Genomic DNA, 25,921 nt, shown 5'->3' on the forward strand with positions numbered 1-25,921 from the left:
TTGGACTAAAGTTGTTTATTCACACATGCAACAGACATGGAGCATCAATAGTCTTTGTGTCCACCCACTGAAGTCCAATATTCACTTTCCTTTTAGCTCTGGTTTTGGTCTCTACCAACTCCTGAGGAAAGAGATATCTCTCTTTGGGCAAATCACTGCAAGAGACCCGTTTCCCATTACACAGTCCATTTGATCTATTGTTAATTTAGAATTTAGAATATTGATAATATCAGCTTTAAAGCTTATTTATTAGCTTGATAATATTTCTGTGTATTGACATTTTGCCTCTTATATAGACAATGTGTGGCTGTAGGACCTGTTAAATATAGCTGATATCAGTTGATTCTCAAAAATGACTCAACAACACCTTTGAGAAAAAAAAAAGTCATTTATCAGCTAAAAATCCAAAAACTTGTGTCTGAAATGTGAATTTTTCTGCTTCTATCTGTTATATAATTGTAAATCTTTGAGTCTTGCATTGTTGGTAAGACAAAAGAAATAAATAAGAAAGACATCATCTTGGGCTCTGGGAAACTGTGATGATAATTTTCCACTTTCTGTCACTGTTTATGACAAAAAAAATATTTGATAAATCAACAAAATGATCAAAAGGTTTATTTCATGATGAAAGTAAAAAAATTTTTGTAATAAAAAATGATTCAAAATTCCAAATCTTAATCTTGCGTGTAGAAGTCAAACACAAGCTAAATGTATTCCTTATTTGCCATGGGGAGCTGATAATTGCATTAGTAAATGCTTGAACTGTCTTACAATTAGTTCCTTGCTTTTAATGTCGCTCACCTATTAGATTAGAGAGGGTACTTGCAGTCACAGGAGAGGCTGGCTGGCTTATTCTTCTGTTTGTTTCTGCATCGTCAGTTTCGGCCTGAAGAACAGAGCTGTAATAAGTTATTTGACAAATAGCTGAAGGCCTGTGTGGGTTGGCTCTGGTGAGGGAGAGACTTGGCTGACTTGTAGAGACTTCCTCTGATTATTTCTTGAAGGCCTGTTTCTCAGCCCAGACCCAGTGACAGAGTCCAAGTTGCCTGTGGAAACTAAACTGCACCAGTTTGGATGCTTTTTGGCATTAATGTTAAAATTTCAAAGGATCAGTATTTGAAAGCTGACTTTGAATCTGGTCTTTGTGAATAAATTGAAACTACTATTAGGTTGCTGAACAAAGGCTCATTGGAAGGCTCGTTCTGTAACTGCTGCGTTTTGCTGACAGCAAACATAGTGGTTTTTCCCCTTATGTGACAGATTTAATGTTTGTAGTCGAAGTGGTTTTTATTAACGTGGTGTTTGGAGATGGAATGACAGCATTAGCACAATAAGATTCATGCAGCATTCAGATGTGATTTGACTCAATGAAGCAGTAAATGATTAAAAACATGTCAAAAACTGAACAGCAAGTCATTCTCAAGCAGCTGTTTGTACACACATCTAATAATGTAATTGAACAATTAAGAATAGCAAACAAGGCTTTTATGTTCTGTTCAGTTGAGTCATTTCAAATAAATCCAGATCCATTTGTGTAAATAATAACAACAGATAGGCATTTACACTTATATACACAATGGAACCACATCCAGTTAAAGGACCATTTCATGGAGATATAGCTGTACTGTCAAACATCTCATTCACTTACATGTTTTACCTTTACCCTACTTTTTAAGTGTTCTTTTTACCCACCTAGCCTTAAAATATTAACTTACAAAACATCAACACTAACATTAAATGATTATTGGTTCCAAAATATCATTCACAATGCCATTCATTTTATATTTTAAATCTATTTTAGATCTTAAACTGATCATTTGCCACTTTTTTTTACTTGCTTTTACTTACTTGCTTTAGGTGTGGGAAAACATGAACGATGCAGTAATACCCTTATACTATGCATTTTTCAAGACTTATGAGGACATTATGCAATTGTATATTAGATTAGATTAGATTAACTTTATTTATCCCACAACTGGGAAATTCATTTCATTTACCACAGCAGAAAATAAACATCTACAGAATAAAACATCTATGGAATATGTATCTCACTTTATGAGTTCGTATAGAAAGTACACAACTTACCTAATGTGATATTAGTATATTACATTAGTTTAGCTTTAGTTTGAATCCTATAACTTGTATTTATCTTTTTTCTCTTTCAGTTTTATGTATCCTGTTGGAGGGGGCTTGGGACCGCCACAAGGTGAGATGTTCTGCAGTTGACATTACCAGCTCTTATAAATTGATTTAAAAAAAATAGGTTTGTCAAATTTCATCAGAAGCTGTCCAAATACAAGGGAATTTCAGTGTGCTCAGTAACATAGCATTTTTGCGTGTTGAAGGTCACTCTTTGATCATCTAGTGCGCTAAGTCTGTTATTGTATTTGGATTGAGACTAAAAAAAAGGTAAAAAGCGCAGCGTTGTGAAAAATGTTGATACAATTTCTTGATGTTTCTATGTTGTGATTGTAGTTTGAATCAAATTACTGTAGAAACTAATGAGCTGATTTCCAAACAAGTAAATACAATTTCACTTTTGAGATTCAGGGCACAACATGCACTTTGACTGATTACACACAAATGCAGAACATGTTTAATTTGTTGGGTTCACAAATGACCTAGAACAGGGATCCTCATTAAAGATTCAGAAGTGAAGTCTAAAAAACTCAGGCCAGATTGCCTCAGCTTTACTTCTCATTAGTCTTTCCTGTTAACGTTTGGTCATTGCCATTTAAGAGCACCATGAGTCATTAGGCGGAAGTAAGTAGCAGCAAGGAATACATACCTTTGTTATCCCCAGCACTGTTTACTGTGGGCCTCAGATGTAGTATGATTTAGCTGTGTGTGTGCCTCATATTTAGGCTGTTGACTTTGCAGTATGACTCCTGATAAACCATTCACACACCACTGGGACAGGCATCTCTCAGGGGTCATTACATGCTCCCGTTAGCAATGTCATTTTAGTCAGACAAATTAGAATATGTGCAGCCTCCTAAATAAGCCATTTATTCAGCCCGGTTGAGCCCTAACATGGTGAATCATCTGGAGGCTCCAGTAGAAGCTGGCTGCTCAGCTCTGGCTGTCAGCTTACACAGCATCTGTGAAAACAAGCACACACTTTTCCACTTTTTTCCCCTCCCTCCTCTTGTTTTGCTCCAAGCTGTCACAGTAGTCACCAGAAAAACAGATTTGGTTGTTGCTGAGCCTGTGTCTTTTTCCAGCTCACCAGGAAATGGATTTGCAATACTGAATTATGTCCAGACTCTGGGGGCTTTTTTTTCCAAAGTCCGGACTTGTATTAACTTTCCCTCAGTGTACTTTAAATTGGACTTACTGTCATGCTTCAAATAGTAATTGAATACACTATTCTTTGCCATGTCCACAGTACATCATAACAGTGTTTGTGTGTGTTTCTGCAGGCATGGTTCCCATGCAGCAACAGCAGCAGCAGCAACAGCAGGGCTTCCCTATCGTTCCAGTCATGCAGCCTAACATGCAGGGCATGATGGGAATGAACTTTGGAGGACAGATGCCCCCAGGAGCCATGCCTATGCAGGTGAACTTGTGAATCTGTACTAAGTTTTTGGAGTTTTTTAATCATCCTCTTGATTCTCTGTTTGTCTGTTAGTATTTTGAGGTAGAAATTGTCCTTCTTTTAGTTCCTTTAGGTGTTTTGTCATCTGTGTCATTTGTAGTATTTTCTTTTTAACAGACTTGCTAATGTGAGCTTTGGTTGGTGAATACATAATACTGAAACTCTGCTGTATTGATTTAACCAATTTCATTCAAGTGGAGGTTTGGGATTAGCGTCCCCTTTAACCCTGCTTGCATCCAAATCAATCTAGTCACAAACTGTTTAAGTGTTTTTATTCATGATTAGTACCATTAATGTGATTCTGAATTGCATTGCTTTTTCTTGGTGTGAGTGTTTAAATCAAGTGAAAGGAGTGTGACAGTAGGAATGCAAATGATCTTTCCGAGCTGCTTTCTTATGTGCTTTTTTTTTTTGTTGTTGTTCTGTTTTGGTTTCCAACAGGGCGGGATGGCGATTGGGATGCAGACCTCTGGGATGCAGTTCTTGGGTCAGCCACAGTTTATGGGTATGAGACCTGCTGGACCCCAGTACACTGCTGACATGCAGAAACAAATGGCTGAGGAGCACCAGTAAGACATTTTTTTACACCAATAAAAAGAGACTGTGTATAAGCATGAATGCTCACATCAAACAAAGAGACGCTGACGATGCTTTTAGCCACACTAGCGTTGTGGCTCTAGGGATGGCAATATTGGTCATACTCACCACACTATTAGATGGATTGCTGTGTACATACATTGTACAGCCATTCTTGGTCCAAATGACTTTGGTGATCCCCTGACTTTCTCCTCTGGTGCCAACATGAGGTTGACAATTGTGGTTGTGAGAGAAATGCCTCAATAACTATTGGATAGTGTGTCATTACATTTGGTAGAAGCATTCATTTTTTGTCAGGATGAATTATAATTGCTTTTATGATCCTTCAAGTTTTTATTAAGTGCCATCAGGTCACAATTTTAATTTGTCCAATACTTCAATTAATGACCATGACTGTCCGTCCTTCTTTCAATATGAATTGTATCAGTCATTGTCAATAAGAATCCTTTTTGGAATTTTCTATTCGCCTCCATCCATCCTGGTCACTGCATCTGCAGTGGGGTCCAAAGGTCTGAGACCACTTGCCCATGGCTGTATGTATTGTACCGAGTATGTTATGTCTGTTAAAAGGGAGTGTACTGTTGGCCTAGGGGTTCAAGACCCTTACCATTGCAATTCCAGTGTTGCATTGTCAGTGTCACATCTCCCATTAGGCAAAGATGCCAATGAATACTTGGAAAAAAGTCCATATATGAGTCAGTATACTATGTTTATACTTAACGCACAGTGGCTTGAGTGATTAAATATAACCCTAGTAACATTCATTTACAGATAACCAATAGAATGCCATTTGACAAACAGATAAATATTGATTTTATTCCAATTAGTGTATACAATCTATCTATCTTAGTTCTTATGTTTTACCTGGCTCCCAACCCCTTCAAGAATATTATTTGTTTGGCTCTACATTTAATGTCTGTACTCTGTACTCTTGCCTGTTAGAAAGCGTCTGGAGCAGCAACAGAAGATGCTGGAGGAAGACAGGAAAAGAAGACAGTTTGAGGAGCAGAAACAGAAGCTGAGGCTGCTCAGCAGTGTCAAACCTAAGGTGAGTCTCTTCCCACATCCAGATTATCTTACTATTTTTCTGACATGTCTACTGCTCATCTTTCTAGCCCTCTGGGCTATTGATACTCTGTTGTGCTGTACTCAGACAGGGGAGAAGAGCCGTGATGATGCCTTGGAGGCAATCAAAGGCAACCTGGACGGCTTCAGTAGAGACGCGAAGATGCACCCCACTCCGTCATCACAGACCAAGAAGCCAGGTACCTTCACCTAAACACTTTTAGTTGTAATCCCTATGATTTTTCCTGTTGTGCTTCTCCATCAGCAGATCTGCTCAGTGTGGCTCTGCTGCAATGTCTCCGTCTGAGAATAATAACTGGATTGGAGACAGGTCTGCATGATAGCTACCCAGCTGGCAGCCAGACGAGCCAAATTTGGGATTTTCTGTCTGAGTGTATAATATGCAACACAGCCACTTAATCACATAATTTTTTATCATATTATTTTTACTGTCTCTTGCTTTTTCTGTACACGTCTCAGTGTTGTCATTATCACTTTTTAGCTTATCTGTGTTCAGTATAGCATCTGTTTGAGGACCTCACTCACTTTCTGCACTTTTTAGTGTCTTAGACTTGTAGAGTTCCCTCACTTTACTTACTTCTGTGCATTTCAGAATATTGTTGGCATGCATTTACAGTAACAAACACAGCTAGGAGTAATGCTGTAAGACCAGAAGGTCCCAACCTTTTTGCTTTATGAAACCTTAAAATGAAGCAGAGCTGACTAGCAGCTCCCTGTCCCAAGCTTTATACGTCTGTGAGTTACGAGCCGACTGATTTTCACCTTTTAAACCTCTCAAACTGTTTGATTTGAATAATTTTAGTGACTAACCAGCTAAAACTTTGCAAAGATTAGAGAAAAGTCAGAAAGAGAATACAGAGTTATGCTACAGAACAGTGTTTTTTCTTCTTTTATATACTGACCCCTCAAGTTGGGAACCTCTGCTTTAGAGCCGTTATTCTGGTGACAACATTTATACTAATGCTGTTTTGAAAATTGATAAACGGTATTTCAGTTAAATATATATATATTTTTTTTTTTGCTGAATCTGAGTATCAGTTAAATGCTGTATGTTCAGATTTTATGTGAATCTGCAGTTCTACAATTTCTGGTCTTGCACAAAATAGTCGTTCACTCTTTCACTGTGCAGCCCTTAATTCATTCTCCATTGTAGTGTTTGTCATGTGATGTGCCATCATCATTATTTCTTCATTTTTGCAGACTCATCGCCATCACACTCGTCTGTCACCACTCACTCCCTCCCCCCAGCTTTGTCTGAGGACAATGACGAATTTAGTGACTTTCAGGGGCCTGTAGATGCCCCAGCCTCTTTCCCTCCGCCCTCCTCCTCCACTTCCTCCACCTACGGCCTCTCCTCTCAGGCTCACATCCAGCCTTCGCCCCCTGGCCCCAAGTCAGGTTTCTCTGAGGGCGATGATGAGTTTAGTGACTTTGTTCAGGGTCCTGTAAACACTCTCCCTTCCTCCAACTTCCACCCCTCCTCTCAAGCCCAAGTCCAACCTTCGTTCCCTTCCTCACAATCCCTCCCTCAGTCTCTCCCTGCCTCTGTGTCAATTCCCACTGCCTCCCAACACTCTGCTGTCAACACCAGCTCCCAATCTACATTTCAAGGTAACTCTTCCTTTGCTTTGTTGACACCTCCTCTCACATCCCCATAATTTATACTCAACCATTCACACTTTGTATTGGTTTAGACGGTTTTTTTTGTATTTGTAGTGCTGCTTTTATTGCTAATGCTGAATATTTTTACTTTTACCTCTGGATTTTGGTTGGTCTTGGCCTGCGCTACAGTGTGAGAGCATGCCGCCAGCACAGTAGATGGCCTCATTACTTAAACCTTTAAAGCTACCAGATACTACAAACTAGGTAAACAAGGATACAGAATAAAAAAGAAACCCAACTTGCTTCATCCTTAGAGAATGTCAGTCTGTCAGTAAGTTTTAACCCTGTAGTAGTTGAATCCACTATTCAATCAGTTTATGGATTGTGCAGTGATAGGAGAGTGTCACTTTCCTGTGTCATCTGCTGTCTAATCTCTGAGATGAGCAGCTGCTCTGTGACATCTCTAAGTTTTTAGTCTATGAATGACAGGACAGTGAGATCACCTTCTGTCCAGAGAAATGCAACAGCTAGCCCTCCATTGAGTGTCATCCCTAATCCTCTTAAGAAATTTCTGACCTAGTTGTTTAGCATCTGGAGTAAGCAGATTAGATGGCGTCAGGATTGCTTACCTGTGATAGAGCAGAACAGAGACCTGGCAGAGGCCTGTTGTTTAAGACTCCTGCTGACCATCTAATAGTGGTTGGAGACAAGACGCTTTTAGAAGCATGTATTCAAACTGCAAGAGTGGTTAAATAGCCTGAAGTTGTCAGCCCAAAAAATGTTAGTGATTGAATGGGATATAAAAATTTTTTTTTGTAAAAACTGTAAACTCCTTTGACAATTATTAAATAGATAAAGATTAAAGGTTCCCTGTGGAGTTTCCTGTAAACAAACATGTTTACAGTGATGCTCACCAAAATGTGTGTATCCTTAAAGACTAACAAACATGTTAAGTGCATATTCTTAAAACATGTGCAAAGCTGATTTTAAATCCAGTAATGTTTACATCCATATTATGTAGCTTGACGTCTTCTTCTTCCCTGCCTTTGTTGGCATATTGCAACATATCTTTGTGTGTTACCGCAACCTGTTGATCAGTGGAATAGTGCAACACCATTGGTAGGACTGTGCACTGTATCACCTGCATATGCACATGTGTGTATGGGGACTAGGGATGGTTGCTTGAAGAAAATTTCCTTATTCGATCATCAGGGAAAATTAACGATCAATTACTGATTCATTATTAATTTTTTATATTAATAAATGCCTATGGCAGAAAATACTAAATAAAGCGTCTTTTTCCTCAATGAAATCTTTATTCCAAGTAGAAATTAACGGGGACCCACTCAGAGAAAAACAGCACCATAGAGATCTAAAACCATCTCTCTTTGCCAGCTTGCCCTGGCGATAGTCTCTCTGTATGTGTCTGATGAAACCACAGATTTTACACCTGCTTTTCCCAGATGTAATTTTGTTTTTGGAGCTGCTTTTCTTCCATTTAATCACAGATACTTACGTACGACATGAATGTAATAGCAAGTGTAATTGTCAATTTAGCTTCAGATAAATAGGAAACTTGAACTGCTTTGTATAGCTAGTCTGTGTTATGAAGAAGTTTGTTCCTCATTCATTGTTCCTCTAGGCCCGTCCCTGGAAGAGAAGCTATTCTCCTCATGTGATCTTACTGCTGATAAGACGGCACAGGTTAGCTTTAAATCCAAGCAGAGTTTGGCTGAAATTGGCCCTAGAGCAAAGGTTTCAGCCCAGTTTCAATCCAGCACTAAAGCGAGGAATTGGGCTGCGGCCCCTGAGGACTTGAGTTCTGTCTTCGTCGCAGAAAAGCCACCTGAGGCCCCAGTGGCATCACCCAGCGTCCCCCCATCAGCTGCTGACTCATCCTCCCAAACCAGTAGTGACGGTGGTGAGAGAAGTGCCTGTTTATTAGACTTCATAGCTTCTTCTTCTCTCCCATTCTTTGCCAAAGCATTAACACACAATCAAGGCGTTTTCTTTCTTTCTTTCCTGGGGAAATATTTTCACTCTTTCTAACCCTGACAAAATAATTCTGTGCCTTTTGTAGAAGCTTAATCTGTTCTTTCTCTTTCGATCTTAATTGGTTTGTAACAGATTCTAAACTGGGCATCATACTATTGTAGACTATGTGCTGTTAAATTCAACCACAACAACATTTTCTTCACCTCTAAGATTATTATGGAGTGGTGGTCTTTTGAAGTTACATCCCTGGTGGTCTTTACATCTTCTCCTAAGCCAAGTCTCTGCTCTTGTTTCTGCCTGCTTTATACCTTTCTTACTTCAGGCTGGATCTTATTAGAGGGGCCCTCTCATGTTGGTGCTCTCTGTACACATTGTGGAAATGGAGTGTGTCTGTGGAGGTCCCGGGGTAATACCTGCTGACTCAATAAGCTGCTGTCTGTTCTCTCGCCGTGTCACACTCTCTCAGAGAACGACCTCTGGTGCATGCTGACTGCTTTGGTTTAACAGGGCTGCGCATGGATTGGCAGGTGCCACTGAGGTCCAAACATAATCCAAGGCTGATTGTGCATGCTACTCTGCTACTCCTTTGGGCTGTAATTTGTTTGTCTGTGTCCATGTCCTCCATGTCACCGAGGGAAATATAGAGGCCCGTCATGGAGACCAGGGAGATTTGTAATAAGATTCATTTAACGGCCCAGGACTGATGGGAGTATTATGTGCAAAGTCCGTGCCTGAGTATGCTTTACAGACAGAGTATTAGGGACTCAGGGAAAACAAGCCATATCTTCTTTCAAAATGTTTCTTAGTCTATTTGCAGTTAGACAAAAAAGTTTATGTAGGTCAATGTCAGCAGTTAAATTTGATTTTTAGTTATTTTTTCTTACAAGACAGTCTCCTCTCTCCCTTCTCCTTGAATCTGGAAATAGCTCACAGACTGATTTATAGATGTCTGACATGGCAGGATGCTTGTGACTCAGTGCAGGGGAGCGTTACATCTGCACCAAGCCTTTCAGACATCAGGTGTATGATTTTGTTGAGTTCGATACAAAGCAGGGCTCAGCTGCCAAGAGGCTTGGCAAATCATATGCCTGGACAAGGTTTTTTTCTATAACAACTAACTGTGTGTGCGTCCGTGTGTGTGTCTGCTTGTGACAGCAGGTGTTGGCGTGTATCCACAACAAGAGCACATCCAGCCCATGCTGCCAGCCTGGGTGTACAACGACAGCCTTGTCCCAGGTAAACATTTACACATGAAAACATCCAGTGTAATATAACCAAATATTTTGTATTTTGTGTAAAGAAATGACACTCCACTATACTGATTTCCAGTGTAGCTTAGTATTTATTTTCTGATGTCAAGTTTACCTTTAGGTTTATAGTATTCATGAATGTATTCCTCTCTGTTTTTTTTAACCTCAGAAATGTTCAAGAAGGTTCTTGAATTCACCATGACCCCGGCAGGGATAGACACGGCCAAGCTCTACCCAATATTAATGTCATCAGGCCTTCCCAGAGAAGCACTGGGGCAAATCTGGGCATCAGCCAACCGCACAACACCTGGCATGCTGACCAAGGAGGAGCTCTACACCGTACTTGCACTAATTGGTGTGGCACAGGTAAATAGTCGAGTCAAGACAAATTGTCCATTTAGAATAACTTCACTTATCATCCCCCCTGACTTAGACAGAGCTGTGCCATAAACTCCACACTGAAATTTGACGGACTTAGCTAGAAATACGGAGAAAGAAGCAGTGCTGTGAATCAGCCCAGGGCGTGTGAAGCATCGTAAGCCAAATATATGGCTGAGTCCACATCAGGCGAGTTTGGCAGGAGGCTTCTTATCATCGTCAGCCCGGGCCTGTCACCACCACCCCTGGGAGGATGCAAATCTGCAGGCAGCTCACAAAACACTGCATGCCACTGCTTCCATGCAAGGAATAATAAGACGCCTTTGGAGATGTAAATCTTCAAGAGCCTTAAAACACAAACACAACAAGGTGGATTCTCTAGGGGGAAAAAAGTTTGAGTCTGCCAGTGACATCTATTCAAAGGAACTTGACTGTTGAATAATTTATATGCAAACATCAGTCCAATTTTTTTATAGTTCAGTGAATATGAGAAGGAACTAAGCTTCGATATCTCACCTGATCTTTGTTATTCTCAAATGATCTCAGGATTTAACTGAGCACCCCATTTTGATTTGTCAAGTGAAATCAGAATATACATTTTATATGCAACATTCTTATAAATGAAATTAGGAAACATTAAAAGATTAACAAATAAGGTTAGTATTATTCTATATTTTGTTATTTTATAAACAAATTCCATGAAAAGACCAAAACCAACAACGTGTTAGTCTGTCTCTCAATACTTTCTCACCTCCTACCCTGTCTGTGCTTCTGTGCTCCAAGCTAATTTGTTCTTATCTCATCTGATCTTTAAAATTAACAAAAATATATAGTAGGACTGCTTTATTATCCCCCACTTCAAATAAAGTTGATTAATTGCCCAGCCCTAATATATAGCCCCATTTTTAAAGAGCTAAATACAGCTGAGCACTGATGTTTTTGGCAAACGTTGCCTAAACAGGATTTTGTGCATTTGTATTGTACTATTTTCAGTAACGGCTTAATACTCATTTGGTGCTCTAGTGAGTATTTACTGCAGGAGGGCGATGTATGTGGAACTATCTCAAAATAACCTTGTTCATTTGCAATGGGGCTCATTGATGTGTTTTTAATAGTTTTTGGAGAGTCTGTAACACAATGAAATAAGATATGTCAGGCTTTGGTTTCACAGTTGATTTTGTTCAGTTTGGTTTCATTGTTGGTTTTGTTCTTTTCATTGTATTTGTTGATAATGAAAACATAAAATGTCACTAGCTGTGTCCTTTAAACCTATTTCTTTTGTTTCAGAGTGGCCTCCCAGCAATGAATGTGGAAATCCTCAATCAGTTCCCCTCTCCACCAGTGCCCAACCTGCCAGCCCTGACTATGGCCATGGCCCCCGTCATGCCCCAGCACCAGCAGCCAATGATGGCCCAGCCCCCAGTCTCTATGGCCATGCCCTCACCAGCACCACCAGTCATGGCCATGACACCTGCAGCACCGGCTCAACCACCCACAAACACTAACTTCATTGCCAGCTTCCCTCCCACACAGGTAACACAGCCATGCTTTTAGTTCAGCCTTTTCTTGGACACTTGTTTTGTGCACTCATTACTATAATTACGGTAATCATAACTCACATCATTAACTAACACGTTGTTAAAGCAGGGAACCAAAGCAGATGACGATGACTTCCAGGACTTCCAGGAGGCTCCAAAAGCAGGAGCAGGAGACCAGGCCTTCACTGAGTTCCATGGGGAGTCAGGAGGAAGTTTCCCCACCACCATAGCACCTCAGCACCAAAACAGGTACAGGATGTGAGTGTTATGGAGACAATGAGTATGCCTAAATGAGTAATTAATTTTTTAAAGTTAAAATATTGCAACATGCAATTTTCATTTTAGCCTACATAATTAACAATGTCTCAATCTGCAGGTTTTAGTTGGTGACTCTTACTAAATGCTGAGTTTACTTTACAAGAGGTATCTTGAGTGTTCCTCATCATTTCTGACTCCCTTTACACTCCAGCTACTTCTGTTTTTCTGAAGAAATGATGTAAATGTTTGCAATGATGAGCATCTAATATTCAACCCTGGATGGCTATTTATAGCTGAGTTATTCTGCATAATATTTGTGTCTTGCATTGTCTGTCTTGGAAACCTTACAGTCAGACACACTGTCTTAATATCTCGCAATAACCTCACCAGAATAACAATGAGTTTGGGTCATATCTTAATGAATTCATTTTGGTGGACAGTAGATAAGCTCATTTCTTTATATTACTCTCCAGCCCATACCGAGAGACCCACAGAGAGGAAGCAGAAAGGCAATTAAAAACTGAAAGACAAAGAGAAAGCAGAACTAAAGTATCTCACATCTAAGTGGCACAGGCGATTTATTATTCTCTTCTGTTTCTCCCCTTAAAACATACACTCCTGACTGTTTCAGCACTGTAACAAGAATCTCTCACAGTCTGAGATCGTTGTCTAATTAAATGAGAGACTGAAAAGCTCTTGTTAGGTTGCCAGCCCGAAGTGGCAGGCATAACTTACTGTCAGATGTCTTGCTGAGAAAGGGCTTTGAGGAAACTAACATTCACTGGAAAGTGAGCTAACAGATTTCCCTTAGTGCTTGATTCTTGTCTGTTGTCAGATCAGCAACTTGTGCAATGTAAAGTAGGCTTTTTATTCATGCTCAGCTTTGTTTTTTTTTGTATCTCACAGGAGCATCAGAGCATAACACAAATTATTATTATGTTTAATCCATACAAAAACCAATGTATAATTTATGTTTTGATGGGGGAGTTTTTGTGCCAGACTATATCTTATACCATCACATAACTCCCAATAAAATAGTGTTTTTGTATGGATTAAACAAATGAGCTATAACATATTAATTAATGAGCTGGTTTCTAGTCTTTGTGCTAAAATAAACTAAGCTAAGCCAACTGACTTCTGGTTGTAGCTTCAAATTTAGCATACAAACATGAGGGTCATATCAAACTTTTCAACTAACACTAACCAAAAATGTGAAGCTATGCCTTTTAAATTAATCTTGGTTTGATACAAGGTCCAGATAGTAGATAAGATAACTGAAAATCCTCATGAACAGGACTTTAAATTTAAAAAACCAAAGGCCCAATTTCATACACTCCAACAGAGCTATTTTTATTTGATTGAATGCCATTTGGCAGCAACAGAGCTTCAAAGAGGCCCAGACATCTGTGCCCCAAAGAAGGTGCACTGGTTAAAATAAAACAGTATAGTTGTTTATTATGTCAGGGAGACCCTTCGCATAATCAAAACAGCATAAGGTTAAACATCGACAGACTGCAGTGATAACTACACAAATACTGATATATGACCCACCTCTGTAGCGCTTTTTGCAAGTGTCATTTAGTCTCTTTTCATTAATTATTTTCCTGTATAAATCAAAGGTATAGATAAAAGCTCCCTCAGCTCGCATCAGAGTCACTATAATGGTTAGTAGAATGAAAAAGCTTTTAACAAAAAAAACCAACCTGTGACTCCAAACTTTTGGAGCCCAGAGCAAATGTTCAATCAGCTCAGGCAGCTTATGGGGATTAAACTCTACTATTAAACCTCACTTTTCCTGATGTCTGACTATAGCTATTGTGTCCCTGCAAGCGCGCCTGCCATGCTGACTCCAGTGTCTGGTTCCTCCTCCGCCTCCGTCACATCCTCTGATAAGTACGCTGTCTTCAAGCAGCTGTCTGTGGATCAGCCCGCAGAGCCTACACCACATGCCTCAGGTAACGTCTACATACACCTCAGAGAGGGTTTATGGTGTGTTAGGAACATTGTCTGCTCTCCAGCCAGGTAAACCCTGGGAGGAAAAGATAAAGTAGGTCAGGAAGGGAAACAAATATGATCTCCAATGTTTAAATCACCACAGCAACACAGAGAATAACATTATTCCTGCTACTTTATAATTAGATAACAGGCAAGGATTGATTGAAAGAAGAGAGTGACACCATCACCTCTGGTGTCTCATCACTCATATAGGTTTCATTCCACATTTCACCAAGACACAGCTGAGGCATAGTTCAACCACTGTTTTGTAGATTCTGAAATAATATCCTTTCCTACTCACCTAATATAGCATTTGTATGACTTTTAAAATAATATAACCCTGAAGGTTACCTACTGCAACTTCAAGTCTTGTTAAATTGTAATGCAGATGAAATGATTTCCAAAGCAGCCTAAAGAGTTTTATGCAAATGTTTTTAACTACTTAAAAACAGTTTTTTGGCTAATACAGAGAACTGGTATGTTATAGCAAATTGCATGAAAGCAACCCTAACCCTAACCCTGCCTGCCTGGTAAATGTGTTCTTTCTTTTTTTATTTGTGGTGATCCAGATACTGGAGACAAATACAGTGTTTTCAGACAGCTTGAGCAACCTGCTGACAAGAAACCAGTTGGTAAGAAAGTTACACATTTAAGCCAACATTCTTCCATTTACATGCATATTAGCAAATCCATTGTTTTTTCTAAATAAATGTTTTTTTTGTATTCCTCAGTCAATTCCTTTTGGCCTTTTTACCAAACAACAAAGAGGTTATATAAGGCTCTGAGATGGTCCCTGTAAGCAAATGGCTAGAGGAACAAAAACAATGTCACAACCTCCTCAGAAAACAAAGCTTGGTTGTATTTTGGTTGGAATTTGCAGTGAAGAGAGTGCCGTTACTCTTATATTCCCTCTAGTTAAACACTTTATTATAACTTGGGTAAAGCTGTCAGGCCACTATAATGCCATGTTAGTATTGTTCCATATTTGCACCGTATCTTGTTTTGCAAGTCTGCAGTGTTGATACCAGTGTGTTTCCCGTCCCTGTTTCATTAGAACAGTTTCCGATGGGGACGTCTCTTACAACTCCAGTAAGTCATGCTTTGCAGTGACCTTTCCTTGGCATTGTCAGGCTCCATCTCCTTAATGAGCCCATTAGTTATCTCTTTTCCACCGCACACCAGCAGTGTGAACAGACACCCTATTTCAGTCCATGCATACCACAGTGGATTAACAACCGCGGAAACTCGAAAATGCATTCTGACTTTCCTTCTGTGTGGTTTTTATCACTGTCATGTTGCATCATTTGAGACAAAAAGACAACAAATGTTATTGCTGCTTTAGTTTTTATAGCATATGTGGAGTTTTCTCATTGCAAAAAATACCCATCTTAACTAGTAATTTCAGTTACTATTAAATCTTTGAACTAATCTTTCTAAAAAGAAAAAAGACAGTTAAAACTACTGTAGGATTGTTGCAGTTTATCTTATATGAGTCATATCTTTGCAAAGCTTTATTTTTGCTTTATTTTTTTGAACATTGGCTCACAATTGTGCTTGGGTACAAAAAATCATAGCACAGTATTTACAATTGGTTTTATTCCCAATGCTATGTTGTATTGACAAATCTGTCTTTTTAAACCAATTTGGCATGCCAATAAATTCTTTTCCTGATTCTCAGACATAAAGGGCAAAATAACACGTTAAGATGGACATTTTTTTTTTGCAGAATGACTTTATCATATTCTGTTCCATTTTGAGCAGTTGACTGCATGGTAGTGGGGATGTATGTGCCTTTAGATGAGGTAGCGTTTTTGTGCAGTGATGTTTGCCGTTCTGTCGACACGCTGCAGCCCACAGTTCATCTGAAGACTGGAAGTTTACGATGAGCATTTGCGATGCAGCAGAGGCAAACTAATCCACCCGCTTCCTTTCTTGTAGGATTGTAAAATGACAGAATCGTGGCGGTCGCAGCTGAGGCTTTTTTGTCTGATATCCCAAGAGATCTGCCAGCCATGTTAAATGTTTTTCACTGACCTTAAATTGTCATCTTTGGTTCACAGGGGAAGTATTTGCAGATTTCAAGTCTGTCAGCGCTGATGATGGCTTCACAGACTTTAAAACCGCCGACAGCGTCTCTCCACTAGACCCTTCAGAACAGGCCAAAATCTTCCAGCCTGCCTTCTCCTCTGCTTTCCCAAACTCTCAATCTCTACAACAACTACCACAGCAGCAGCAGCCAGCAGTGTCTCTCTCTCAGCCCAAAAACCCTCTAAACATGGCTGACCTGGACCTTTTCTCTTCTATAGCTCCCTCTGTTCCCGCCCCCACTGAGACAAAACCCAGCACCTTCCCCTCTGTGTCTGTGCCCCCCTCTTTAGTGCTCCTACCAGGTGGAGCCAAACCCCCAGGGGGAGGGGCAGATGATTTTGGTGACTTTGCCCTCTTTGGTGCCTCCTCTGATGCCGCTCAAGCTTCAGCAGCAGGTGGCGCTTCGGCGGCAGGCGGCGCTTCGGCGGCAGGCGGCGCTTCGGCGGCAGGCGGCGCTGCAGCAGCGCCTCAGGACGACTTTGCAGACTTCATGGCGTTTGGCAGTTCTGGTGGGGAGCCTAAAGGGGAGAGCGTGGGTGTCCAAGGGGAGACCTCCACACAGCAGCGGCCTCAGCAGAGCTCAGACAAGTACGACGTATTCAAACAGCTGTCTATGGAGGGAGGCCTCGCCTATGATGACACCAAGGAGAGCGGCGGCGGCTCCTTCTCTTCCCTCAAAAGCGACACGGACGACTTTGCTGACTTTCAGTCCTCAAAGTTCTGCACAGCGCTCGGGGCTTCGGAGAAGACTCTGGTGGACAAGGTGGCCGCTTTCAAACAGGCCAAAGAGGACTCTGCTTCTGTCAAGTCCCTTGACCTCCCGTCCATTGGGGGTAGCAGTGTTGGAAAGGACGACTCCGAGGACGCACTCTCAGTGCAGCTGGACATGAAGCTGTCGGACATGGGCGACCTGACTTCAGGAGACCTGAAGCACGTGATGTCGGACAGCTCTCTGGATTTGCCGGGTCTATCGGCTCACCAGCCCCCCGCTACAGGTGAGGAATTAGTGCGTTTGCTCTGGTGAGGCCCCGTCCGGTTACACAGTATTAATTCCAGGGCCAGCAGTGGCCTCTCCTCCTCAGTGCCCACTTGTGACCACCAAACAAGGGGTCAAAGGGCAAGTAATGAGTTTAATTTGCTCAAATACAGAAGACTGTCATAACACTACATGAATAACATATCATATTAGCTGCATCATATATTTCATTCTACATTTCATCATTCATCTCAACATATTTATTTATATATTTATTTATGTATTTATTTGAATCTTCGTTCCTTTTTTATTTCCACATTCCCCTCCCTCTTTATCTGCATATATTATGATTATTATGATTATTATTATTATTGTAGTGACAGGAAGGTCCTGGCCCATATCTCTATTTATTTACAAATGATGAGTGCCTGGTTTTGATGTGTTGGCAGTCATAGTTTGTAGATAAGGTCCCTGGTTGCCGTCTGTGTGACTCGGATAAGCTCCCTGTTTGTTGTGTCCACGCTGCAGCAGCAGACTTCGTGCATCCCTTCAGTGTACCTTTTGTCTCCACAGGCCTGTGTGTGTGTGTGTGTGTGTGTGTGTGTGTGTGTGTGTGTGTGTGTGTGTGTGTGTGTGTGTGTGTGTGTGCGCGTGCGGGCACGTGTGCGTGCGTGTGCGCACAGGCGTGTTACTGACGTGTCCTGCAACACAAACAGAAAGGCTGAATTGAATACAGACGAATACAGGAGGGTGTTAACGGTGATGATCCTCTTGTTTGTTTTAATCACAGGTTTTGCACAATAGGCTGCAGTTTACCAAAGGCATAATCTGTAAGCCATCATTCACTTTTTTAACTGTTTAAGCATCTGGTCTGTGCTGATTGAGCTCCAGATAATATAATTTTGAATAGCCGAAAATGAAATACTACCGTAACTAGGAGATTCTGCATGCAGCAACAGCAAACAAGCTATTTTCAAATAGAGCAACAATATTTTGTGTCACAAAAGCAGCTGAGATGTTAGGCACATTATAGCTGGATGCAGTACAATTTTAGTGTTTGAATGTGAGTGCGTCAGCTTTTGTATTACCCTGCAGTATTTTCCAACTTGTAATGCAGTATTATTTGAAATGGCCCTCGAATTACCAGATGTTTCCATTATAGCGTGTTGGCTTTTTCTCCCCTACCTCACGTCCATGAAAGTGGAGTTAAACTTTACCTTAAGCTTGTTGCTGGGTCATTTATTTAAAAGGAAATCAAACTAATTTCCGTAATAATCAGGTAATGTCCATGTCAGTGCTCCCTTTCCTCCTCTCCATTGCTCATCATTTATTCATCAAGCATCTCACCTTCCGTGTCATGGCTCATGTTCCACAGAAAACATTCAAGACCAACTCTTCATATAACCCGAGACTGCATTTAATCTTTGTCAGATGAAAACCTTGCAACTCAGATTCATGTGATTTTCATGTTCCAACTTTATTTGACAATTTTCGGTGGTTTGAGAAAGTCATACAAATTGACAAGGTCTTCACCTGACAAGTCGTGCACTCACGTCTGCATGCATTTTAAAGTATGTCACGATATCAGTTAATTATCAGTTAAATCCACATGTAAAGAAACTATATCACTTCATCCAAGGAATATATAATTATTTCCTTTTTACCAGAGGAAATCATAAATGTAAACATCCCATTGCCTTATTTCAGTTTCTGTACAGTGGTCAGATATTGGTTCAACCCAAACAGGCCTCTCTGTGCTGAGAGGAAAACGTTCAAACAGTCCATGGAGATGCAGCTTAACATTTAGGCTACTGCTAATTGGGCAGAGACGGTGCCCAGTTTAACATTGATACATTCCTAAAAGCTTTACGCTACCATAACAGCTGCTCCACATTTCCCTTTCACACCTATCTGCTGTTCTTGTTCTTGGAGAGCTCTGGGACAAACCTGTCTTTAAAATTGTAGCAGGCCAAGCAGTTTGAGCGCCTCACCACGCTTTGCACTGTGTTTCTGGACATACGTACGTAATCTTAAAGAGACAGTATTTCTTTTGCGAGTTTCCTTTTGAGTCTGGCGCACAAAAGGAATCTGTGATTTTCCTTTTTTTTTTTCTTACTGTTATATCTCTGATATTGCAGCATGAATTTATCATGTGTGGCTCTACGGTCTGGCTCTCTGAGAACACAATGAAGTTAGAATTACCCTTCCTGCCTTGCTTTTTGCTGCAGTGTGCCTGCCTTTTCAATTTGTGAAATTGACAAGAACGTAATACAAAATAACCATTTTATGCATAACAGTACTGCAAGTTGTTTTTATCAAAGGAAAAAAACTGTATACATACAGATTTAATAGTGTATTTTTATTACAGGAATATGAGCTCTTATTTTGAGACTAGAAAGACTCCCTGATCTTGTGATTTGCCAATTATGTAAATTAAATGTAGCGTACAGTATTTAGTAAGACTAATATGTTCATTAAAGTATTTTATGTTAATGTTCTAATGTGAACATTATTGTCTTTAGAAAATAATGACGTGCTATTAGGTTAGGGGATCACAAGAGTTTGTGCACATTAGCCTGTTTTTGAGAAACAATCACTGTAGCAAGAGAAAAAGGATACTGTCTCTTTAAATCTGTTTTTGCATCTGTGATTGGATGTAATCAAGGCCCTTTCTGGGATGTCAGGTGTAAGGGTGGCCCTCTTTGTTTTCTGTAACCCTTTGAGTGCTTGAACAAGATAACTTCATGTGTTTACATGCAGAGTAATGCAGATATTGTGATCTCCTCACCATAATTTTCTGTTAGCATGAGCACCAGGACTTAATCTTATTTCATAATTGACAAAATGGATAAAGAGCCTCTGAAATTGTGGCTTGTAACTTCTCACTGCTTCTAAACTGCAGTTTGTACAAAACCTTCTTCACCAAATTTTCCCCTCAGGTCCTCAAAGGGTTAATGCCTCCTGCCTTGAGCTTGTTCTTTGAAATATCTTTTCAACCTGGCTTTTCAAGTGTTCTGTATTCAAATCTTTTTTTCCAAAAAAAACACCTGTTGCTTTACATCCTAATATTACAACAAAGTTTGTCATCTCCCCAGAATTACTGATTTTAGTCTGTGAATGTGCCTTCTCATTCTGGTTTCTGCTTCTATATCCTCGGATAATCTTTGTTTTACCTTCTCACTGTTTGTTTTCTTCCTTTTCTCCTGATTCTGCATGCCCTTGTATTCTAAATGACTGAAATCTAATTTTACAAGTGTTAGTTTGACAAACCTCTTGTAATGATAGACCTCTTTCACAGTACTTTGTGACCTTTCTCTCTTTCTCTCTACTCATGTTGTCGTAATAAATATTACTGTTGGTATTGCTGAAACGCGTACCGTCTTATTTTCTCCTTTCCTTTCTTGAGAGGCCGTAAAGTGATCTAATGTCACGAGGCTTACAGCACTAGATCCTTGTCAATTTCACAAATTGCTTTGTGTATCTGAGGGTTCTGTCATGCAAAATAGGAAGGGTTCAACAAAGCCGATGTGTGTGTTTTTGAGTGTGTGAGAGAAACTGAGAGGGAGACCTGAATACTAAAGTGTTGACAGATGTGTGCAGGTTGTAAAGATCTGTCAGTTAGTATTAGTCATAAAGAAACTGATCACAAACAGCACAACACACTGTAAGAAACAGAGCAGAAGTAGTGACAGGAAAGATCTTTTATTAATGTTGCTGTCAGGAGACAAAATCCTTCAGGTTGCATAAAGAGATCGGCTCTGATTATTGTTAGGCTTTTGTTAAAGCTGTTTGTCACCACTGAGAACAGAATAGAGAAACTGTCCATTACAAAAAAAGCGGTGTTAGTGTTCACTGTGTTTGATTAAATGATGGCAGTGATTTCATAAACATGATTCAGCTCAGACATCAAAACAATTTGTGTACCCTGCTTGAGATAATTTACCAAACACAGTTCACATAAATGTGGGCAGGAAGATGTATTACTCTAACAAAGTATGTATTACTGTTACAACGACATTAATTAGTCATCTGCTAGTATAATTACAATACAGCTGTGATCATAATTGTGTAGAATAATATCCATAATTGGCAGGTTATTTCAGCATTTGTTTTCACATCTTAAAAGTGCAAAATATGTGGAGGGGGTACTTTACAACACATCTGATCTCATTCTTGCCAGTGTTGACTATGTAGTATGTGGAATATGAGTAAAGTCAGGGTCAGTTCACCCAAATTACAAAAAAATATATTTTCACAAAACAGTATTTTTTCACTCGCCTATAGTGACATCCATCAAAGACGATACTTTTGGTTTTGTCTGCACGCATTTTGTGAAGACCTGTGAGGTTTTGGCCTCCAGCCCAGTATAGTGGAGGTGAATTGTGTTTCATTTGATTGAAAAATTATATTTCAACAAAAACATATCTTTCCAAAAACAATGTTCAGGATTCTGTAGATAATCCACTGAGGAGTGTTTTCTTGAGGTCTGTCTCTTTGGTTGAACGTAGGGCTGCAAATAATAATTATTTCCATAATCAATTAATCTGCTGATTATTTTCTTGATTAACTGATTCATCATTTACTCAATGAAACATCAGAAAACAGTGAAAAATGCTCATTACAGTTTCCTAGATCACAATGTGACGCCAATGAATGTCTCGTCTGTCAGTCCAAAACAGTTCACTCAATTTATTCAGTTGTATAAGACAAAGAAAAGCAGCAAATCCTCTCATCTGAGAAACTGGAATTAGAAAGTATTTGACATTTTTTCACAGTTTCTTCTTGAAAAATGTCTGAAATGGTTAATTAGTGACAAAAAAGTTGCAGATTTATTTTCTGTCGATCAATTAATTAATAATTGTGTCAGCTCTACTAATAAATAAGACAAGGAATAGAAGCAAATCCTTTCAGTTGAGAAGCTGGAACCCGAAAATGTCTGAAAAAATAATCAACAATCAAAATAGTTGCCAATTAATCTTCTTTCTAATTAAAACAATTGAAAGTAGTTCCGATGTGGATTATTCAGAGTAACTGGGATATTGTTTTTATTTTACAATTCTGTTGATTGCAGTGTGTGTGTGTGTGTGTGTGTGTGTGATTTTGAATCCTGTGAACATAAGTTTAAAAAAAAAAAAAAAAACTGTGCTGGGCTGGAGGCAGAAAGCAAACCAGGACAAATAAAACTAAAACTGTCTGCATTGCCAGGCATCACTTGAGGTAGTAGGTAAGTGAAAAAATATCTTTTGTAATTTTGGTGAATTGACCCTTTAAAAGTCTCAACACCTTTCTACCACTAGAAGAAAAGGGATATTACTTGAACCATAGATAAGTGACGTAGTGATAATCCAGCAGAAATCTCAGTCCCTCATCCAGGCTCATTAATCCACCTCCTATCATGACAGCATCTCTTCTCTTCCTGGGAACCACTGGTATGTTTGTGTTGTCATTACAGAAGGAGACGACATGAAATTTGACCCCTTTGGGACATCGGCCCTCAGCACCCTGGCCAGCTATGACTGGTCAGACAGGGAGGAATGTCTGCCCGGTGAGGTCAGAAAGCCACAGTGCTTGGAAGGAGCTTCCCTTCCAACCTTAGTCCAGACACAGGCAAAGGAGGTGACCGTTGGCAGCACTGAAAACATCACAAGCAGCTCCTTAGCAAAGATCACCACCTCCGTCCCCGCAGAGGATGGCTCATCGACAGATGACAAGTTTGAAGCCTTCGCTGATTTCGGCTCAGGTGACCAGGGCGGTGTTGATGACGAGGACGACTTTGGGGACTTTGCAAGTACAGTTTCTGAAAAGTCGGACTCGCCTGCTGCTACTGCTGAGGTGGGCTCTGAGGGGAACCAAAGTGAGGCCTCAGATGAGTTTGGCGCCTTCCGAGGAGACAAGCCAAAGTTTGGCAAGTCTGACTTCCTCAAAGCGAGCACTCAAGCCAAAGTCAAGTCCAGTGAGGAGATGATCAAGAACGAACTGGCAACCTTTGACTTGTCTGTTCAAGGTGAGTCTGTCATCATGTTGATCCTTTTTGAGTGCAAGTGACAATAATTTTCATTCAGTCATTTCAGTCAGTCTAGAAATGAAACAATTGACAGAAAAATCACCTGCAGTTGTTTTGATATTACAAAATCATCTCTGGTTGCAGCTTCTTAAATGTGAAGACCTTTTGCTTTCCTCTGTGTTACTCATTGTAAATTGAACAGATTTTGTTTTTGGATTATTGATCAGAAAAAAATAACACATTTGAACATTTGATTGACAAGTTTGACTATTTTCTGACATTTTATAAACCAAACAGTCAGTCAATCAAAATAAATCACCAGATCCTAGATGGAATGGTCACTTAATTTAGGAATAGTTTTAGCACTAAAATATGATGTAAATATGTAAATTTAATCAAACTTTACATGTTTTTATTTAAATCCCTGAGTCTCCTGACCAACTCCAAACCCTTGGCCCTAAAATGGTACAACACTCTCCCCACCCCCACACCATAGTGTCCATCAGATCTGCAATACAGCTGTCAGACATTAGATGGCAGTGTTGGGATGACAGCACTGCTCTTATGGTATTGACTAGTGAGATAGATCAGCAGAAGGCAACACATCTATGAGCAGAAATTAGCCGTATCCACTTAAAGGCTGTTCATTTTTTAACAACTGTTTGCTGGTGTTATGTTCCACAAATAATTTATTAGTATTTCCTGTGCTGTGATAAAAGCCTATTTGCCCCATAGATTTATGTCCCTGTGCTAGATTTAATTTGTGTGAAGAAGAGGGCTTTACTTATTCCTCTTCAGCCAGTGGACCAGTTATCTGATCATGGTGGGGCTTTGGGGGGTTGTGGAGAGGATGACGCATGTCTCTATGGGTGGTGCAGGAGTTTGTGGGGAGGATTACCTGTGTGTGGACAACACAGACACGCATGCATGCACGCACTATCTGGCAGACCCACTGGAATAGTTTAAGTTTAGCATGTGTTTGTACCCGTGTTTGTTGTGGTGTCGTGCCAGGGTTTGTGCGCGTGAGAGTCCCTATGAATAATTCATACCTGCATATTTGTGTCTGTATGTAATTATGGTTTGTCACAAATTAAGTATTTACTCATGCTGTCCTTGTCCAGCAGGAATTAGCTGCAACAGAAGTGAAGTATAATGATTGCAAACAAACAGGTGCATATCTCAAAATGAGTCATCACCACGGATTGCTGAATTGATAAAGTACAAAAAAAATTTGTGTATATGTGTTTGTGGTTCTCTCAACATTATTTATCTCCCTGTCCTCTCTTGTCATTGCCTCAGGCTCCCACAAACGTAGTCACAGTTTGGGCGAGAAGGAGATTGGGCGTTCGCCCCCGTCTCCAGCTCCAGAGCAGCCCTTCAGAGACCGATCCAACACTCTAAGCGAGAAGCCCGCTCTGCCTGTCATCAGGGACAAGTACAAGGACCTGACTGGGGAGGTGGAGGTGAGGAGCGAACGGTGATAACTGACCACATGTTAGCTGCTGGTTAATAACCGCCAGATTTCAGCATAATACTCAGGGAGTGTTACCTCTGTTCTGTTGTGTTCTGTTTTGCCTTGTGTTCATTTGAGATAATTTTGTGTTGTGTTGTTGCAGGAGAGCGAGCGCTACGCATACGAGTGGCAGAGGTGCCTGGAAAGTGCTCTGGAGGTTCGTATTCTGTATCTGACCTGATTGATAAAGGGACTCTATAAGTAATAGAATAATTAAGAGAACAAAAAGGCACTGAAATTACGTTTTTCTTATCAATATTTTGAGACAAATTATTTTCTTAAACCCTGTAAACTTAACTTTAGGATTTAGACTCAAAACACTGATGGTTTTTTAAAATGTCTTCAAGAAATTAAAGTCACAGAATACTTGAACAGCAGTAAGTGAGACAATGTCTAGGAGTTTTTCAAGTTTTTTTTAAGACAAAAAAACGAAACAGTTCTCTTGATGATATCCAGAAAAAGTGGGCAGTCGTCTCCTGGCCGCTAAAACTGGTGGTCTGTGTCAGTCAAGGCAAGAGATGTGAGGTGCCACAAAAATATTGGTCAACAGTTGTATGATAATGATGATTATGAAGAGCGAAAACACTATAATTGACTGTCTTCCCACGTTAAGGTCATCACCAAAGCTAACAACACCCTGAACAGCATCAGCAGCTCTTCTGTCTGCACCGAGGTCATCCAGTCTGCCCAGGGCATGGAGTACCTGCTAGGTGAGGAATTACAAACCACACACACGCACAGCGCGCGCACAGCAAAATAAACAAGCCAGTGCTAGCTGTATATTGTGAAGAAGAGGTTGTTAAAGAACCCGGTGTGTGGCCTTACACCCTCTGAAGGACAGAGGTACAGAGAGGACGAGATTAAAACAAGCTCTGGTGTGATGGCTTATCTCTGCCTGGTCTGACAAGGTCTTGCTCCCTTATTGTGCTTCTCTGCTTTTAATGAGCAATGAGTGGCAAACATGTCACAGCGAGGGACTGAACACAGCGTGCCTCTTGAAACTGGAAAGAAAAGAGCAACAAAACATGTTTTTTTTTGTGTGT

At 40.2% G+C, this 25,921-nt stretch overlaps 1 protein-coding gene across 14 annotated transcripts in view; it reads left to right on the top strand.

Annotated features, from left to right (window-relative positions):
* Nucleotides 1-25,921, top strand: part of synrg (synergin, gamma) — a 53,259-nt gene that overhangs the window by 5,207 nt on the left and 22,131 nt on the right. For 3 of the 14 annotated variants that reach the window (XM_056373511.1, XM_056373517.1, XM_056373519.1), the window contains exons 2-19: nucleotides 2,166-2,206; nucleotides 3,423-3,559; nucleotides 4,040-4,167; nucleotides 5,138-5,243; nucleotides 5,349-5,460; nucleotides 6,482-6,892; nucleotides 8,526-8,804; nucleotides 10,034-10,114; nucleotides 10,298-10,494; nucleotides 11,794-12,039; nucleotides 12,151-12,293; nucleotides 14,115-14,257; nucleotides 14,867-14,929; nucleotides 16,358-17,380; nucleotides 22,814-23,365; nucleotides 24,665-24,828; nucleotides 24,982-25,035; nucleotides 25,492-25,588. In XM_056373511.1, coding sequence (XP_056229486.1) covers nucleotides 2,166-2,206; nucleotides 3,423-3,559; nucleotides 4,040-4,167; nucleotides 5,138-5,243; nucleotides 5,349-5,460; nucleotides 6,482-6,892; nucleotides 8,526-8,804; nucleotides 10,034-10,114; nucleotides 10,298-10,494; nucleotides 11,794-12,039; nucleotides 12,151-12,293; nucleotides 14,115-14,257; nucleotides 14,867-14,929; nucleotides 16,358-17,380; nucleotides 22,814-23,365; nucleotides 24,665-24,828; nucleotides 24,982-25,035; nucleotides 25,492-25,588 — 3,977 coding nt within the window. The remainder of the gene's footprint in view (nucleotides 1-2,165; nucleotides 2,207-3,422; nucleotides 3,560-4,039; nucleotides 4,168-5,137; nucleotides 5,244-5,348; nucleotides 5,461-6,481; nucleotides 6,893-8,525; nucleotides 8,805-10,033; nucleotides 10,115-10,297; nucleotides 10,495-11,793; nucleotides 12,040-12,150; nucleotides 12,294-14,114; nucleotides 14,258-14,866; nucleotides 14,930-16,357; nucleotides 17,381-22,813; nucleotides 23,366-24,664; nucleotides 24,829-24,981; nucleotides 25,036-25,491; nucleotides 25,589-25,921) is intronic. The other 11 variants (XM_056373514.1, XM_056373518.1, XM_056373516.1 and 8 more) reach the window with 8 other exon arrangements.

This window comes from Seriola aureovittata, chromosome 4 (genome assembly GCF_021018895.1).
Source record: "Seriola aureovittata isolate HTS-2021-v1 ecotype China chromosome 4, ASM2101889v1, whole genome shotgun sequence".
In the NCBI taxonomy this organism is placed as follows: Eukaryota; Metazoa; Chordata; class Actinopteri; order Carangiformes; family Carangidae; genus Seriola; species Seriola aureovittata.